Source organism: Trichogramma pretiosum, unplaced genomic scaffold (genome assembly GCF_000599845.2).
Source record: "Trichogramma pretiosum strain Unisexual culture from Peru unplaced genomic scaffold, Tpre_2.0 scaffold103, whole genome shotgun sequence".
Lineage (NCBI taxonomy): Eukaryota > Metazoa > Arthropoda > Insecta > Hymenoptera > Trichogrammatidae > Trichogramma > Trichogramma pretiosum.
The window spans coordinates 91,103-111,314 of NW_019640788.1; the positions used below are offsets into that span (position 1 = coordinate 91,103).

The following is a 20,212-nucleotide window of genomic DNA, read 5'->3' on the forward strand; positions in this document are numbered from 1 at the left end:
ATTAATTGCCCGCAATGATAAACGAGTACTTTATCGCGGGTGCGCGCGTATACACACACACACACACACACACACACACACACACACACACACACGCACAGATAGATACCGGCTAGTGCAATTGCGTGTGCGTTTAAATTACTTTCGCGGGGGATATAGCTCGATACGATCAAAGTTTCATTAAAAGCCGCGAAGCTCTGCCGCTAGCATCACAGCAATAGCAGCGTGCACACTTATAAACAAGCGAAAAGCGATGACTCGACCGCGCGCGTTTATATTAAATATACAGTTATATACAGTAATGTGCACGCGACGACGTTACCTCGACGACGACGACGGGGTAGACTAGTAACCCGATCCGCAGGAGATGATATTGTACTTAAAGAGTGCGTGGTGTAACGGAGCGTATTTTTCAAGCTAATTTATGGCATTTTAAACGCTCGCTCGTAAATCTTCGTGTCGGGGTCGCCGAGCTTTTTTCCTCCATCCTCTCCAGAGCTCTTTTCTTTTTTTTCAGCGCGTATATATAACTCGGGTGCTTTGGGTATCAAGTGTATGATACACCACTTCTTCGCGCTAGTTAACTAAGGCATACAAAGGATTAGTTTGGAAAAAGCTCGACGATACATAACTTCTTTGCGCGCTCGCTCGCGGAGCTTTCCTTCCTGTTCCTTTTTTCTGCTCGTCGCGCTCGAATTCGTACAAAAACTTTTCTGTATATACTTTATAGCGCGCGCTAGCTCGGCTGCAAAAAGTTGTTGCGAGCGCACGAGATCGAAGCGTTTAAATTCTTGCGCTCTTCGCGCGAGATTTTTTTTTACCCCGTCATAATTTCTTCGATATAATGACGAGGTAAACGCGAGCATAAGCGCGGGGGCCGAGGGCTTTAAACACGGCGCATTAATGCACTTATGCGCCCTCGCCGTCCATTAGCATACTTACGCACTTTTGTATGAAAAAGTTTAAAAAATTTTCGCTCGAACTCGCGCGTAGATGTACACGCGTTTCGGGGCGAATAATTTTCTCGCGCACCCGCTCGCTGGTCCGAAATTATGAATAAGCTTGCGTGCGAGCGAAATAACGCGCCGCAGATGCACAAGTACGTATACGTAGTACGTATGCTCACTTTTGAGCTTGCTGCGTATATAACAGATCGCGCACTACGACTCCGCTGCATATATCTATACGTGTATTAACGTATTGTCAGCTTTGTTAAAAGGGGGGGCATATGGTATATATGAGCGCGCAATGCAGCAAGCGCTGAAATGCTAATTAAAGCGTACAGAGAGTAAAGAATTCGAAAGTAAAATTGCCGGCGATTAAATCGCTCTCTGGGCTGGAGGAGAGCGAGAGGAAGAGAGAAAGTCACTTTGAAGGGCTGACTTTATTGGTTCTCTTCTGCGCTGCACTCTTTACACACACACATATATATATGCATCGACGTGCTATAGGAAGCAGTACATATACACTATGCTTAATATGCGCCATGAGAAAACAGCAAGCGTCGGAAAATTAGTTTTTTATTCAAATGTATGTTAAGCGAGCTCCTGCTCCTGCTATTGCTGCTGCTGCTGCTGCTGCGTGGTTTGTTCAGGCTGCAACACACACAAAAAACAAGTTGCTGCCGGCCAATCACTGGATTAACTTTCTTAATATCGATTTTTAATTTCCAAACTCGTACTTAATTCGATGTAAAACTTTGCGTTCTTTTGAAAACCTCGTAAATATCCAGTAGGACGTCGAGTAGTTACGACGTATATATGGGTCAAATCCAGAATATTTTCAATAAACCTGCGCGCGGGGTCCTCGAATTTTTACCGAATTTTTAGTATGTAATAGGCCACGTCAAAAAGGATCGAAAGCTGTGATTATAGATTCATGATTTATTCCCAGAATCCAAACAGATTTTAGATTTTTATCGGTGCATGTCGACTCTGATCGTAATATTGAATCAAAAAATCTAACAAAATTCATGGAGGCACATTCCAACAATATAAACCAATTTTTCAAACCCCTTTGGTCCTTTGCAGCCTTTTGAAAAATCATTGAAACTTTAAATTATTTTATTTTTAATCAAACGGTTTGAAATACTATACCAAATATTTTTTGAGGACAAAACAAACAGTATGTATTGATTCATACTAAAATATCAAAAAATCCATCAACTCCATGAATTTTGAATAAAAAATTCGGAAAATTTTGAGGAGCCTGCGCTAAGTCATACTCAAAAAATGCTGAATCTGACCCATATGCACGTATGCATTACGTAAGGCGTTCACCGAGACGCTCGTGAATATTCCTTCGCCGCTAAATGCAGTTTCGCGCCATGTACACTGGTTCGTGTATAACGATGGCTCGTTTTGTGTAGCTCGCATAAGTTTACCAACCACACACACACACACACACAGCTACACATCGACGTTAGGCCGAGAGACCGCATGCAGATACGAATCTTTATGTATCGGCTGATTTTCTTTTTCTCGAAATGAAGTCAAAGGGGACTGTGGCCGCTCGCAGAGGGACTGCGACTTAAGAAACGTTCTATTTTTCTCTCTTCCGACTTACGAGCGACTAACGAGCTGAAAAAATATTTCCAGCTGCGAAAATAGCGTCGTGCGCGACGTTACATACGTGTACGTGCATCAAAGGAACCGCAATCGTTTCTACATGACGTTCATATACGCAGCCACGCGCTTGGTGATAATTTGAACTTTTACCTAAGCTTGCACGACTGCACGACAGACGCAATGCCACATCATAGACCCTATGACTTAGTTTTGTTGTAGCTTCCTCCCTTCCTCTCTTCCTTCCTCTCTCTCTCTCTCTCTCTCTCTCTCTCTCTCTCTCTCTCTCTCTGTTATTTCTCTCTCTCTCGGCAAATACGAGCGAGCGCGTAGCTTCGTTTGGCTGCAGAACTGCCAGGCAGAAAAAAAGGATAGGTAAACGAAGGCAAAAATAAAGTTGATGAACTTGGTTTGTGTGCACACGTACGTACACACGTAGGAAATGTTTGTGCGTGAGCGCGAGGAGCTTCGAGAGAGAGAGAGAGAGAGAGAGAGAGACGAACGCGTGACACACGAGCCGTTACGCTCGTTAACGACGAGCTAGAAAGAGAGAGAAATGCGACAAAATCCCGTACCAGACACACACCCTGCATAAGAAAAAACGAATACCTATACATAATACGCACATCGATATGCACATCGTGAAAATATAAAAACATCGTTTGCGATTATTGTAATACTCCTACACACAATTGCTGCAGCTGCATATATGTACTTACTTAGATCGGTAATAAACTTCCAGTCGATGGAGACGCATTAGGGCGAAAGTCGAACGTTTGCCAGCCGCTCGTAAAGAATAAACTTTTCCACCCGCATATATACAAAAGTCCTTTATCCCGTTTTTTAGGGCTGTATCTTGTACACACGATACACATGGCCAGCCAGAGAATGAGCGAGAGAGAGAGAGAGAGAAGTAGCTTGGTCCAGCCTCGGCGCGGCGTACCGCGCTATGCAACAGTTTCTACATTATGAGCGATAAATTCAGAAAGTCGAGTGCGAAAAGAGCTTCATTACGTGCTACTGCGTGTGTGCTCGAGAAACGAAAATAATAAAAAAACGACTGCACAGAAAAGTTTCTCGTTAACCGGAGAGTCGTTGGCGCCGCTGTGTACTGCCGCCTCCGATTATACTGCAATATAGTAGACCTCCGACAAATTGCACCTATATGGTTCGCAGCTTCGTACGAAGGTTCCGGTGTACGTATACGTCACATATTAATTGCGCGTTGATGTCATCGGTTTACCTTTTTCTCTTTCTCTTTTTTCTTTTTTTTTTTTTTCATATATCAATGCACGCGTACAAAAAATATCCGTGCGCTGCGCGTGTATTCGCAATTTTTCCAGTGCAGAGCGCGTACACATGTATAAGCTGCGAGGATGACAGTATCACTTTTGACACATCACTGCCGCATATTTACCGTATATACAAGGTACTACTGTACACATAGGTGCGGGTAGATGAACGCAGAGGAGTCGGGGGGCGAGTCGCGGGGGTGCGCTGCTCGAGTAATATCGTCGCGTTTAGAGAGGCAGTAGCTAGGCTGTAGGTAGTAGTAGTCTGTAGTTGGCTCGGGCAAAAGAAAATATACAGTCGTCGACTCGATGCGATGCGCTTCGTTTTACGCCCGACTGCTTTTCGCTGATAGAGGGAAAAAAAACGGTTTTCTTTCCCGATTGAAAACGCAGATATGCGTAACGCGTAGCAGCAGCAGCAACGATGCCCCGGCATTAAATTGCTTGTATAATATTCGCGGTGCGCACTGCCTCTGTATATAAGCGTTGGCTTATTTTTTCTTCTCTCTTCCCCCCCCCCCTCTCTCTCTCTCTCTCTTCCTCTGCCTCTTTCGCTCACTTTTTTTCAATTATAAACGAAATATGTTTCACTTATAACGAAAATAAAATTTTTTTCGTCCTTCCTGAATATGGTAGCTAGCTGTGGCCGTCGATGTATCATTACCGCGCGTATATATGCATATTTTCGATAATCAAATTAAGACTGCGAAAAGAGGAAAAAAAGTGTCGATGGACAATTGGACTCACAACAAAAATAATAATAATAGTGTTTTTTATAATTGATATTAATATATTTTCACCTATAATAGCCGTATATAATTAATGCATCATATATTATATTTATATGTATAATCGTTTATTATATATAATGGGCAGATTATTTATTTACAGAATACGCAGTGGTATCAGTTGTCATTTGCTTTTTTTTCTTTTTGTTTGTTACAGATCGATAATCACATGATCCATTTTTATTTTATTTTCAGCTTCTTTTTCATTTAATGACGATAAAATTTCATACACATCGTACGTAATTTACCATTGGCTGCAGATTTCGCCGTTTCTTCTTTCGTGCATCGTGATATCGGCTCGGCGTGTGTATACGTGATGTTATTGCGCGCGTGTAATGCTAAAATCAACAATCATATCGAGTGTTTCGCCTCTTTTGTTTCGACTGAAGTTACATTATGGGATCTATTGCTCGTCTTTATCGCATCATAACTGGAATAACGTCGGCTTAAAATCTAATGATAATGGAACGCAATAAACAAATAAATGGCAACTAACCATACACATATGTTTATAGTTTTAAAAAATGGCAAGCAGTCTACGTTCGGCGAAGTAGCTGAGAGATAATGGGATGCTGCATTGTTGTAGCAATAAACATGAACGATCTCTCTTGGGAGTGACGAAATTAAAAATAAATATAAAGCAAAGCATTTCTACTGGCGCAAGTACTTATCAATGCATAAATCAACGAACAATACTAACAATATAAATGTATAGGAATCAAATGAGCTTTGCGCAACGATACGATTGTATTGCGCTTACGATTAGTAAATTGGTGTGATTTCATATACATTTACAATGACAGAACTTCGGATTATCGTGTGTGTAAATGAATACAATCAATTATCATGTATGGTTTATTCGATTATCACTAGTTTGTATATCATTTATAAAGATACGAACAAAAAGAATGCCATTATAGTACAATGTAACAACTATACGCATACATTATTTCGAGACTCTGTGGTGGTAATAAATAATAATAAACAAATAAATCACCTGTATAATTTGTGTAATGTTGCGTGTTCTCGTTTGTGTCATATGGTAAAGTGAATAAAAAGATCGAGTAAAACTTGTGTTTTCATCTTTTCGCTCTTGTTCCACACGTTTATTTCATTCGTACACACTCACTCACATAGATATTCTCGCGCTCGCACGAAACTGCAGTTGATTCTCGTATTGGAATCGATCCCTTCTATCTATATATTCCTGTGGCTTTCGTCTTATTACAAAAGAAAGGAAAAAACAAATGTCGGGGGTGGAAAAAATGTGCGATCGCATTCGATACGTGATTTTTTCCAATATACACGTACATTCATTTATATATTGTATCTGTTATAAGGTATACGCGGGCGGAGGCAAAGAGGAAATAGATTTACACCGTATTATATAGTCTTACGCATGCACACACATACATATTGCAACTTACGAAACGATATAACAATGTGTGTATGTTTTACACGACGAAAAAAGTAGTAAAAACAATAACGCACGGAGACCACATTGCAACCTCGTGTGTAGACAATATATACATTTATATCGTAACAAGTGGCATTCTTTTTTGTTGACGTCGTCGTCGTCCGATTATATGCGCGCACACACACACATTGACACACATACCGCACACACTCGCACTTCCGCACAAAGTACCTGCACTCGCGCAACTGATTTCCTTTTTATTTCGTTTTTCCTGTCTCCTGTATGTATGTGTGTGTATTTCGTAATAATATCGATCATTGCCCGGTCGCGTGCAACTGCTCCTTTTTCTGCATTATTTGTTTTTCTCTCTCTCTCTCTCTCTCTCTCACTGCCCATACGTACTATAATAACGCCTTTAGCGCACTTTTTGATCGTAAATAACAGTACAAATGTATGCATACTTTATATACTCATTTAACCGGAGTTGCGTGCCACACATGTTGTACGCACAAAAAAATTGGCTCTTTTTCGTTTCATTAAATCTTAATTATTGTTAATATCATACACGCAGAGCATCGAAATGCGCGCTATGCGCTCATTTCTATCTCTCTCCCGTTCCATATCCGCACAGTCTTGCTTTTCTTTGTTATTTATAATTATTTTTTACCGCTCCTTCGTTTGACGATTTGATTATTATTCATCACCATGTATACAATTATATCAAGATAATAATATTTTTTTCCACTCTCAATTGTGGTAAGAATAACTCACAGGCGCAATCCCCTTGCTGACTTTGTCATTGTACTCGATTTGTTTCCTCAAAGTACGTAACGTATCTGTTTTTCTTTTTTTTTAATTACATAAGAGAAACGAAGGGTCACGCACGAACAACAAAACGAGTGTGTCAACGATTCATGTACGCGCACTGAAAACGTTTGACGTGCACTTTTTAAGCCACTAATAAATTATTCATCTTAAATTTATGACACATAGATGTTCTAACGATTGATTTTTTCTGTTATTTGTGAATGTTTATAATACGGTTGTGTAAGTCACGCTAAATGATGAAAACTGTGTATATTTTACAAAAAACACTGTACAAAAAATACAGAACACATTTATGTACATTTCACATGCTGGCAGAGGATAAATGTAGTTAGATTAACAATACATTTTTTCATTGTTTTTTTTTTACAATGAAAAGAGATGCTTTGAGTAAAGATAAAAAAAAAATATAATAATGAGAAAGTCTTTTTAACAGGGAAGTTCATCAGCAGTTTTTGTATGACAGTTAAGACAGAGACGTTTAAGCCCTTGAAATACAATAGCTTTGATCGAGAACCATGCAATCGCTATTTATCGCATTTGTTGTAAAATTTAATTCACAGATGCTGCCAATGCGTTTTAAAGCCGTAAATAAAAATGTTCAATGTCAAAATTTAAAGAAAAAAATTAAATAAAAAAAATTCAACACTTTTTATTGCAAAAATCATTATTGTTGTATATTTATCATCAATAATGTTAATTTTGGTACAGTGGAATTCCAATAATAATTGAATTATTCGTAGTTATACGTTCTAACATTTTACACACTTTAAATAATTTCATCTAACATAAATAATAATAATACATTTTGAACCGAAAAAATCAACACATGAAAATCATTTAAATCTAAAGAATAAGCAATTAATGATTGATATTTAAATAAATCGACAGTCAAATATTAAAAAAAAATAGTTGTAATATTTCACTTTTAGAACATCGTTTAACAAAATTGGTTATAAATTTCGTGAACAAAATAATACAAGGTATTTTTTTAGAACACTTTTTGTGAAATTAAAAATAAAAATTTCGATCGAAAGTTTAACTTGTATCTATGACCGTCGAAATGATAACGATGATTAAATAAACTCGTGTTGATTACATTATCTTAGTGAATAAACTGGGAACTTTTTATAAGCGTATACAACTCCCAACAAATAATGTACAGTAATCCAAATGCAAACGCAGTATTTGTGAAAACAAAAGCTCGTCAAGAAAAAAATTAAAAATCATTCGAGACAAATTTTCATCTGGTAGTATAAAAAGTTAATAAGAAAATACGATTGAATAAATGTCAAAAAGTAACCGCAAATTGCACACGACTTATAAACTCCTTAGCTGTTCACACTTGGTTATTTTATATACTTATTATATATGACACTGCTGTTTTGCACTAACAAGTACATTCACTTATAACATACATATAGATTGACCTAGAGCAATAATTATGTTGAAACATTCAGGAAACCAGTTGAAATAAAATTAACATTTGTGCCACCATAATGAGAATACACAAGAAAAACCATTCACTACTGGCAGTCTTGAATGTTCCATTTTGTGATTTGCGAATTAACATTTGCATTGCTAATGTGTAAATGAGTCCGCGATAATGATTGCCTCGTATATTGAGGGCTAAGAATGATCTTTGAAACGTCTTTTGTAAACTAATAACAATGATTTGTGTTTAGAGTGAACTTTACTAAATCTGCTCAATACGTGCTCGTGTTTACTCGTTATCACTAACGTAATTTTTCAGTTAAAAAGGTGTATCAGCTTATGCTTAACAAGAGTTCAAAGGTTATTAGTTTTAAAAACTTTATCAGTGGACAGCATCTTTGAAAATACACGAGTATGGTGTATTTTTAAACTTGAAAATCCTAAATTCACATAGTCACTAATTGCATTATTACTAATCACCGATTAACGTCTTTGTTTTTATAATTTATTATTATATTAATTACATTTAATTTTCATAATCACCTTTTCATTGCTTACTATTTAATTACAAACTTTACGCATTCTTAGGCGGTTTTAGGACCATCGTATCGCAAATTATCGTGATGCACAAAATAGAATTAGAAAATTATAATTTCTTCAGACAGAACGATAATTCATGATACAATATTAATCACGATAATAGTATTGATTATTACGGCAAAAAATTACTCTTACTTATTCAATATTATTATTTCTGATTATACATAGAGTATATCACATTCAAGCGTGTAATAAAAAAATTTCAAAACTTCGATCGTTTCTCGTTAAATTTACATTTTGAAAACGTACATTTAAATCTGTAGCAGCACGTCAGATGAAGTGCATCGATTACTTTTCAGTGGTAGAATTAAAAGTCATACTCAAAAAGCTTATATTTTAATTAATACCGATCGGTGTGTGTCAATTTCCTTTCGTCTTTTGTCTCAGTTTTGTTTCGATCAGTCCACTTCAATTTTTTGCTTATACACAAATTTACATATGTGGCACATAAGTCAGCGTGATTGCGCTTGTCTAATAATTATGATTAACACCGTACACTTGGAAAAATTCATTAAAATGTAAATTCATACTCATGCCCTAAACAGTAAGCTTAAAGCAATAGATCGATTATAAATGATACATACACAAGTAGTTTGCTCAATCACTCTTTCTTTCCTACTTTCTTAAGCTGTACATTTATTTTGTTAAAAAATAGCAATGAGTTATAAATAAAAATTATAAAGATTTTATAATTTAAAAAATTTCGTTTCTCATCGATACAATATTTCAAAAGAAATTTGTCATATGATATTTGTGTCACTTAGTAAACTTTACGTGCTGTAAAATTTGATTAAACTTTTTTGTTTTATTTTTTCTCTTCTAAAGACAACATACAATTTACTACCGTAGTTTGATAAGAAAAAATCTCTGATAGTCATCTATAAGTACAGTTCGACGAGTAAATCAGATTCAACGGCAGATTTTTTTACTTCTATGTCTTGCACGTATCATGCGAATCGCAAAGCTATTTGTTTTTTGCATAATAATTAATTAACGCTTACGTGCCGAGACACTTGGGTGCGTGTGTACACAAGTTGTACACACGTACGTGATGTACGTACATTTATTTATACGTTCACATACGTATATTCTTTTATTTATGTATATTTATAAAAGTGTAAGTGTAAGTGGTTTGAAAAAAATCAGATGTGCGCGAGAATCTCTGCAGTAAGCATACACACAACGTTTTGCTCGATAACGTGTTTGCACGCATAATTATTTCTCGTCAATTCATTTTTGTCGCAACTTATTTATACGCGAATGTCGATAAATTTTTTCGTTAAGTGTGTATAGTATTTTACGCGCCTGTTGTAGCGTGTGTTGAAGACTTAGATAATGTAATTATAATGATTTACGTTAGGTCCTAGTTGACCATAAGAGTGTGCGATTCCATGGGAGCTGCACTGTCGTAAAGAGTGTCAGTATCCTGCGTAGGTTCACCTTGCAATTGGCATTGATTACTCAGTGTTCCAGCGCCACAGTCGCAGAAGAACCTGTTGACAAAAAATTGATTCATAAAACTTTTCTCTTTTTTTTATTTTACTAACAGACAATCCCATTTTTACGTTGATGCTTTTGTAATATTTATCAACTGTTCTGAGATTTTTCAATCGATGTTATATTAACAACATTCATATTTTTGCTTAATAAATTGATTATTTTACCTATCGTGTCGAATGAATTCCACATCATGTCCTGCGTGACAGGTTTTAATACAGTTGACACAGATAGCGTTTCGATCCGTAGTGTTACAAGTTTGACAACGATAAAAGTCATGCATTGGAAAAGACGTATAAGACGATATTTTGTAAAGACATTGACCATTACCGACAGCTTTTTCGACGGCGTCTTGATTGTCGAAAATTTTGTTACCTTAAAAATAAAAAATTTTACGTTGTAAAAAAACAAAGTTTGTGAAATTTCAAGTAAATACGGTTAATAATTGTGTACCTCTGACAATCGGTTGCACTCCACTCGCTAAACACAAACCACCAAATCTATTATGAAAAATTTGATTAAACTCTAATATGGCAGTGGCATTATTCGTTATTTCAACGCCAGCAGCAAGACCGTCAAAGATTCGATTTCTTCTTAGCACCGGGTGCGACTGTGTTGAGATAAGCACTCCAGCCTGCGCGTTTCTAAATATATCGTTTTCTTCTAACACGCCTAAGAAAAAAATGGAGAGAATAAATGTTAAATGTTACTTGTATAAGAAGGGGGGTTTGTAAAAAAGTCATTATCATCACCTTTGCCACCGTTAAAAATGCAAATTCCTCCGTCTCTGCCATCAAAAATTTTGTTTCTTTTCAGCGTTGGATTACTGTCGGTCTTGATCCATACGCCAGCCATTGCATTATCGAATATTTCATTTTGTTCTAATAAGCCTAAGCCACTATTATAAACTAAGACTCCGCCATTTTGACCACCCCAAATCTTGTTACCACGAATAACAGGATTACTTCCAGTTCTGTGAGCAAATAAACAAATACAATTAACTCATTAATAATCATAGGATATAATCAGATTAAATAAAATAAAAACAATTCTACAATACAAAACGTGGCAGTTTTATAAGTTAAAAAAAAAAATAAAAAAACATTCATTTATTTTAGTCCTGTCTTGAAAAAATCAGCAATTTTATCAATTTTAAAAAATTCAAATAGAAATTGTTACCAACATTTGTTATCATATCAAAAACCGTATTCTAACATACGCACTGATACCAATGATACATCAGCACAATGATAAATTATTAAAATTAACCGCGCCTATTAATCAGTAATCATATGGATAGAAAGATGCGATAACATACCTAATTTGAACGCCAGAGTACAAGTGATTGAAAATGTCATTATCCTCAAGTTTTCCGTGTCCATTGTCATAAAAGTATACACCGACTTGTTTGCCACTGTGTATCCGATTCCGTCGTAACACTGGTGTGGAACCAGTGGTTATCCAAACTCCGGCCAGTGTATTAGCGAAAACTTCATTTTCCTCTATCAAACCTTGGCCCTTTTCGTGCACGTAAATTCCACCATGCTGACCATGATGAATTTTATTGTGTCTAACAATAGGATCAGAGTTCGTTCTGATTTGAATGCCAGCCAACGCGTTGCCGTAAATGTCATTGTGCTCGATGAGACCTCGACCCTCTCCAAAAATGTAAACCCCTCCTTGGTGTCCGTTGTAAATTTCATTGCGACGGATTGTCGGATTCGAATTCGACGTTATCCATACACCCGCGAAATTGTTAGAATGAATTTTGTTGTCGATAAACTGACCCATTCCAGATTCATGCACATAGATTCCACCAGTTTGACCATGATGAATTTCACAGTGTACAACTGTTGGGTTAGCTCCAGCCTTTACTTCGAAGCCCGCAATTCGATTATTGTGGATATCATTGCTTTCGAAATAGCCGAGGCCATTGTCGAACGTAAAGATACCGACATCGCGTCCGTGATGGATGTGATTTCGTCGCATTATCGGATTTGCGAAGTTTTTCACCCAAATGCCGGCCAAAGCATTTCTTGAGATCTCATTATCCTCATAGGTACCTTGTGCGTAATCCGTGACATACAATCCAACGTTTTCGCAGTCTGAGATATCGCAATTTTTTACGATGGGATTCGCCCCCATACCGGACACGCATACAGCAGCACCAACTGTAAATAAAAATAACAAAAATTTGTAATGGAAAAGTAAAAAAATAAAAGTCAACGATTCTCTCGCTAATTTTACTCACCAACACTAGAGCTCCTAATAATACAATGATCGATGGTGGGACTACAATTTTCGCCCACCTCGAGGCAGTAATGTTTGTGATGAGTTACCGTGCTTGCTGCATCAGGAGTGAATTTTAACGTCAAGTGACCGGCGTAGGCTCGTTTCGCGCCCTCAACAAATGTGACGGTCGATTCACTTTCGCGTTCGAGGATCACGGACTCAGCGACGTTACCCGACGCTGCGCCTATTAGCGCTACGTCACTGTCGATGACCAAAAATTCACCTCGGTACGTGCCTGAATGCAAAAATACCAGATGTTGTTGCGGCAAATCATCGTTATTGTTAGAGGTGTTGCTATTGCTACTGCTGCTGTTGCTGCCATTACTGTTGCTGTTGTTGCTGGCAATACTTGCGTTGCTTCCAGAACTGTTGAGATTTCCGTTACCTGCAATAAAAATATTAAAATATGCTGTTTATTTTTGTGGCCATTCTATTCCATCCCATATATGCTTTTATACACAAAGGCGGCATAATTAGAAAATTACATAAGTTTGTATAATTGTAAATACGACAAAGCCAGAATGTAGGCGTGACGTAATCCCTCGTAATTTGCAAAAATTAAAAAGAAATATGACTACGTTATACATCCACATTGTGTATGCACTTGTATGTGTGCGTATGCGTTAAAAAGTTTTCTGAAATTGCTCAACTTTCAATGAATACACAGATGTGATACATACAGTCAATGAAGCAATTGGCTAATTCAGATAAAAGATGTATTTGAAAATCTTTGACAAATTATTTGTATGAATTATTCGTGACTGTGTTTACCTTGGTTGTTACCACCATTGCTGTTACTGCTTGGACTCGATACATTGCTGGCGGTATTACGGAATTCTTCTATATAATCTAGAGCCGCTTGTATGGTACCAAAACAGGGAATTCGCGGCCTCGGGAGAGAGATCGATTCTCTGTTATTAGTTGAATCACGATGCGATGTCGTTGGTGACGATGGAGGAGGTGGTTCTCGATAGCCTAAACGTACATGAACGCCTCGATAAAGTTGCCTAAAGCTCTCTTTCCACGGGTTCGGATACTCCGAGTCTTCAGGTGCAATAAACTCGAATTTGCACGTTGCTGGATTGTACAAGGGTAAGTCATACTCGTAAACCCTCTGGTACAATGATTTCCATAATTCAGTGTCATTGGCAATCACTTGAAAACGTTTGCAAACTTGTGACACACGGCATAGGTCCTGTTCCGTCAGGTAATTGAAAATGGATAAAATGACCTCATCGGGGAGTTCATACTGAAGATAATGAGCTGCTGTTGGAGAATTACTTAAACCTATTAAAAAACAAAAGAACATGAGGTTTCAAAAATGAAGTTTGATAACTCATTAGATAAAAGCTTGAAGTTTGATATTTTTTAGCAATAGTTTTATTAATATCAAACTGCTTCTTTTAAAATACACACCATCTAATGATGTTGAACACATCCGCCTGGGACGCTTTCTGGCAGGAAGAGAAGAAGACCCACATGCTGAAGAAACTCCTCCTGAAGGAGGTAATGCAGAACTTGTACCTGGTGCTGGGTCAGGATGAGGTGGACTTTTACGTCTCAAATCATAAGGAGATGAATGTGAAGGTGAAGGAGATGGAGCAGCTACTCCCGACACGCTGGGAGATGATCCTCTATTTCCATTACCAATACCTCCTCCACCTGGAGGAATTTGATTTGCTCCTCCAGCACATGGTAAGTCACACGGTTCAGCTAAAAATTAAAAAGAGACATACATAAGTAAAAAATTAAGTTTTTCAACGTATATCGTTACTGCATACTTTAAAATGATTAGTAATTAGGAAGGACGAAGTGGTAAATGTTTAGAATTTCACTAGATCATTTATTTAGCAATAAAAATTTTAAAAGATGCCACAACGTTGGAAATTATAGAAATAGTTATTCTGTATAAAAAAAATTACTAAATCATATTTATAAGCAAAATTATAAATTGAACTACTATTTTCTGTTGTTATTTCAGGCTCAAGTTCTGACATAATAGTACTTGTGAGCACACTTCTAAATTTGAACATACACACTCCCAAAACATTGATAACACTGATACGCGTCTTTATTACAGCTGTCAGAAAGTTATTTTTATCTTCAGTCATAGAATGCACAGTTGGATGGTTGGCCCTGTCTATTCGTAAGTTTTTTTTTTGTTTGCATGCGAAACTTACTCAAAATTACCACATCTTCGTCTTTCATTGCAGAATGCAAGTGTGTTACATGCATTAATCATAAACATATTCGCAAATGGCGAATGCAAAATGTGCGCAAGTCGTAAAGATATTATACTCACACACGTACTCGTGTGACGAGATAATGAGAAGTGTGTAGGAACGTTTGCAAGTTTTATATGCTTTTTAAATGCCAGCACTGTTTGTCATTGATTATCGTCGTCGTGCAGGTAGGTAGTGCACTCGCTTCCGTTTAATTCTGCGACTTCGAAAAAATGTAAATACAGCGTTGTAGGGGTCGCCCTTGTGTTCAAGTAAACGTCAATAATAACAATAACATCAAGGGCTATCGTAGGCAGAGTCCCTTACTTCGCTTACGCATTTATATTTTTCGGTGTTGCAGAATTAAACGGAAGCAAGTGTACATATCGTTACTGCACATACGCTCTATACACAGTGCGCCATGTTACGCACTCGCTCTCTCTATGTCTCTCTGTCTCTCTCGCTCACTCATTCCGTTTCCAGAGCATTTAAACCTGTATGTAGTGTTTTCACATAGCGCTGGAGCAAAAGAAAAGATAGGATTGTCATTATCGCTGTCGGATGGGTAGCATTGCGATTCCCGTTAAGCATGGGTAATCCGACGCAGACGTGAAAAGCATCAATTCTCCGATTAGAGCGTACGAGGTGGTTTTGCACAAAAGCGAGCGGCGCGCAACATATTGGCCGAAAATGCCATCGGATATGTTGGTGCATTATACCAGCTGGTGAGAGTTTTTATAAAACAGAGAAAGAAAACGATTACGGGGCGCCGCGTCCGGGAAAAAAGGCACCCAAGTGTGCAACTGTGTATGTGTGTGTGTGTGTGCACATGTGTGTGCAGAGACATGCATACACACTTGCGCGCACACTTGCATGCACATGCACACGCAGACAGACAGACCGACCAGAGTCGGAGCAGCAAAACCGAAGTGAGTAAGAGAAAGAGAGCCAACGCGCTGCGCCGAGTAGAGAGTGAAGAGGGAGAACCCTTTTGGCCATCAGGCCTGCGAGTCTGTGTGAGTGCACGTATATATATATATGAGTGAGAGCATGCGAGTGTGCGCGTATGTGTAAGCACTCTACGTTCTCACGGAAAGAGAAAACCGAATGCCAAGTCTCTATATATCAATACAGATTCGAGTCAAGTACTTTAAATTTAGCACCGAAAAGCCACGTCCAATGCTTGGGGAGAAAAACTCCGATGATTACACGGGCTCGAGCGTAGGAAATATTTACAAATGATTAGATACGTTTAAAAAACGTATGATGATTTTTCGAGTGTGCGAGAACCAAAAAAAAAAAAAAAACAAAGCCTCAAGAGTCTACATGCGCCAGTGTGTGTATGTATATTATGGCATACCACCATGCACACCCAAACATAAAATCCGATATATACATGTTTATACGGGTCCAACATAGCAGCAGCAGCGGCAGCAGGCTGCATTATGTATCGTGAAATTCTGTCTCTCTTTCTCGCTTGGGCTTTGGCATGACTCTCTGCTGTGCGCTGCAGAGGGAGAGGTGCGCACCAGAGGGGGATAGAGGGGATCATACTGCCTTCTATATGCCGAGAAAGAGAGAGAGAGCGAGCGAAAGAGAGAACACACACAAAGGGAGAGTGGATATATAGCAGTGAGGCGAGTTTTATATACACACGATGGTATATACGTATATATACAAGGGAAGCAAGCGGAGCAGAGAGAAAGAAAGAGAGAAACTCCCTGGAATCGATAGCTGAAAAATTTTTCTTGAAACCGACGAAAAAAAAATGTTTTATCGAACTCGAACGCGATTGCGATGAAAAATCATTCCTCGCTAATCAATAAACATGTATTCGTTTGCGTGAGTGTGCAATGAATGTATAAGTGCATACACCGCCACTACTGCAAAATCCCCAAGCGACGCGCTGCTGCTGCTGCTGCTGCTGCTACTTGTGATAACTTTTATACGCCTATGTGCGTGTGTGTGTGTGTGCCTGCATGTGTATACGCGCCCGTGAGTCTATATTACGCATGACATACGATAGGAAAATATTCATGCAGCCATACAGATGTGTGTGCGTGTATAAGTGTGTATGCACTTGACGTGTGTGCGGCTCTGCACACACGAGAATATGCTGCTGCACACATATACTTACAGATAGAGGGAGAGAGAGAAAGATAGAGGGAGACTTTGCACAAGTAGAGGGGAATTTCATGGGAATAGGATGTAGTGTTGACGATTAATAACGCGAAAGAAATAATCTCGCGGTGTTTTTTTTTTCTCGTCGTTTCTTTTTAATGCAAAAAAACGAGTGACTTTTAAAATTGATGCTTACCAGAACTAGTCCTGGACGGCAAAGGTATTCTGTTGATGCCTTTCCGCCTGGATCGCCTGACGTAGCTCCTAGACGACGTGAACGATGCGCTCGGCATGATGATCGAGTTTTTCTTTCTCAATTCGATGATCGCACCTCAATTATTGTTATTGTTGTTTTGTTGTTCAAATACGCGTAGAGGCGTAAAATTTGGTCGTGCTAACCGAGCGCAGCTGCAGCTCGCTCTCTCTCTCTGTCTCACACACGCGCACACGTATACGGTGTATAATAATGTAAGCACACGAACACTTACGACGACGAGAAACTCGCGAGCGAGCGAGTTGTCACACGACGCACAATTGGAACACTGCACGACATAAATACATGCGTACACGATATATGTATTGCTCGACGAGACGTATAGATATGCTGTGCACAATCTCTCGGATAAAATGCTCCGTGTCCGTGTGTTTTCTGCAAAAAATGTTCTTGGTCTGCGCCTCGATCGTTCGAATATCACCTCGGGAGTACGAGGAGAGCAGCGAGTCAACTAGACCGGTGCAGCTGAGCTGCTGGTTGGTGCTCGGCCAAGAGCTCTATATCTAATGTGCACCGTCCCCGGGTCGCAGGAATATTGCACTATCTCGCGCACTCGAGTTCTCTCGTTTTTTTCTATCTTCTTTTTACGCTATTTTTCTTCTTCTTCGCCGCAGACAGTAGCAGCAAATCCCAATGGTTGCAACAAGACTTTCGGCTTTTGGAATAACGAGTAGAGAGAGAAAGAGAAGAAAACTTATCACTGATCACTCGAATAGGCTATATATACTTTGTGCGTTAAGCGTATACACAATATACTTTCGCAATTTCAATGGAAAGTCTTTTGTCGTAACACGCTTTCTGTGTTTTTCTTTTTAACGCCGTCCCTTCGTCGAAAAGCCGTCGTCGATTCTTCGCATGCAAACATCAACTCTGACGCATTTGGATGCATATGCGCGTATATAATTTACGTCGATGTCGAACGTAAAAAAGTGCAGATTACAGATGTGGCGATCGGATAGGTCGTAAAGTACAATATAATGCTACGAGTGTGTGTGTGTGTGTGTGTGTGTGTGTATACTATATACACACTACGGGCACTTGATCAGAGAGCGAGAGAAAGAGACAGAGATGTGGAATAAAATAGTGGTGGCTGCTGCTCCGAAACGATCGGATCAACAACGGTAAAAATGTCTGCTGCTGGATCTGGCGAAAAATGAAAATCCTCGGGCTGTATATTTTCTCTGCTAATCCTTCGGCTCAGTCTGATATCAAGTGCTGAGAGCTGTGTAGTGTCGTGTTACGTCCATGCATCCAAGGCCTCGATACGGTCGTCGGCCATCTTCTCTCTCTCCGCTGGTTCGGTCTGCAGGCTATCTATGCGAAATATATAAGCGCAGCAGCAGCAGTAGCGGAGTAGCAGCAGCAGCGCACTAGCTCTCGCGGTGACTCGCGAACGCACACACTTGCATATTATGTATATAGTAAAAATATACCCTATACATATAGGCGCACGCACACGTATATGTGTGTATATATATGTATAATGTAAAGCGCGAGGACGAGGCACTGGCGCGGCTCCGCTATATACACGGAGCTATGTGTATATATATAATTCGCGCGACAGTCTATACGTCTGTGTACTGCGTACGATGTATATACTATATACGTCGGAGTTTATATACAAAGAACCGACGCGATGCCTTCGCCAGCCGCCGCTCAACTGCGGCCAAAAGTGTAGGCTACGTACTACGCTACCACTGCTCTCGTGATTCCTGCGCCCATAAGAGCGAGAAAGAGAGAGAGAGAGAGCGAGTCACGGCGCGGTAACAGTAATAACGACACAGGGAGGTCTGCACGGCCAGACGACTGCGAAAAATTCTGCGCTAGTTCTTCGGACCGCCAGACCGAGGGCAGCACCGCGCAGAAGCACGAGTTTTCCTTTCCCGAGTCTACTGCAATTTTGCGTGCATGTGCAGAGGTATCGCTCCGAAATGTGCGAATACGATATGGCAATAACTGCGAGTTATCGCGAGGAGCAGCACAGCCTACGACGGACAGAATTTAAACTATTTTTGCGCTCTCGGCTACTGCTGCTGACTCGTATACGAGCTGCCCGACTACACGTCAAAGATGTTTTTCGCGGATCGGAATCGCCGAACAGCGGCGCTTTCTATAAGTGTGTTTGTGTGTATACGTTATACACACTGACACATCAATCTTGTTGCTGTGTGCGATCGTGGTTAGCAAGAAAGAGAAAGAGAGAGAGAGAGAGAGCGCGAGCGAGCGAAAGAGAAAGAAAGAGCTTTCGGACGACGAGCGGCAAAGTGGAAAGAAAGAAAAGCATTTATAAGTTTATTCCTTTGTGCGGACCTTTCGGACTATATATCGAAGAGAGCGAAGGGTCCTTGCCTCGGTTACACTTTATGCATGCCTCCTTCTTTTTTTTCGTTTCGTTTTCCTTTTTTTTCTCCTCTTTCTCATTTTCGTTCTCAGCTGCGCGTAACGAGAGTTCGATATACTCTGCTCCGCGAGACGGGCCCTTATACTCCCTCTATCCCTCCTTAATACTGCATCGCGTTCTCCTCCTCTTTTATTATAACAGGCTCTCTTTGTACTGCGGGCCTGTGCTATGCTTTAAAACTCGCTTTCTCTCGTTAAATTCGATTAAAAGTCTCTCTCCCGAGCCGATTCGTGGGGGAGAGAGAGAGAGTGTGGTAGAAATGCCACCCACGTGCAAAAATTACTATCACTCGTAGCTGCGGGATACGTTCGGGCTTCGTTATCCAGTAGTTAATAATGTCTTAACATCGACAGCGGCTCGTATTTATACACATTAATGCACGTTACGACGCATTGTAAAGCTCTCAATGAACGGAAGATAAAAACCAGTTTCGTTTTATCGGCCAGCTGTTTTACACATAAATAATAATATGTACGAAATTGAGC

The 20,212-nt window shown here is 39.3% G+C and overlaps 1 protein-coding gene across 1 annotated transcript; it reads right to left on the minus strand.

The window, feature by feature from the left end:
- Nucleotides 1-7,547: 7,547 nt before the first annotated feature.
- On the minus strand, nt 7,548-18,987 carry LOC106653889 (F-box only protein 11). The gene is made up of 9 exons (XM_014373525.2): nt 17,249-18,987; nt 14,126-14,422; nt 13,481-13,996; nt 12,669-13,094; nt 11,736-12,588; nt 11,170-11,390; nt 10,871-11,089; nt 10,585-10,792; nt 7,548-10,413 (listed from the first exon to the last, which is right to left on the minus strand). Exons 1-9 carry the CDS (start codon nt 17,343-17,345, stop codon nt 10,284-10,286), a joined length of 2,967 nt encoding a protein of 988 aa, XP_014229011.1. The 5' UTR covers nt 17,346-18,987; the 3' UTR covers nt 7,548-10,283.
- Between the last annotated feature and the right edge of the window lie 1,225 nt (nt 18,988-20,212).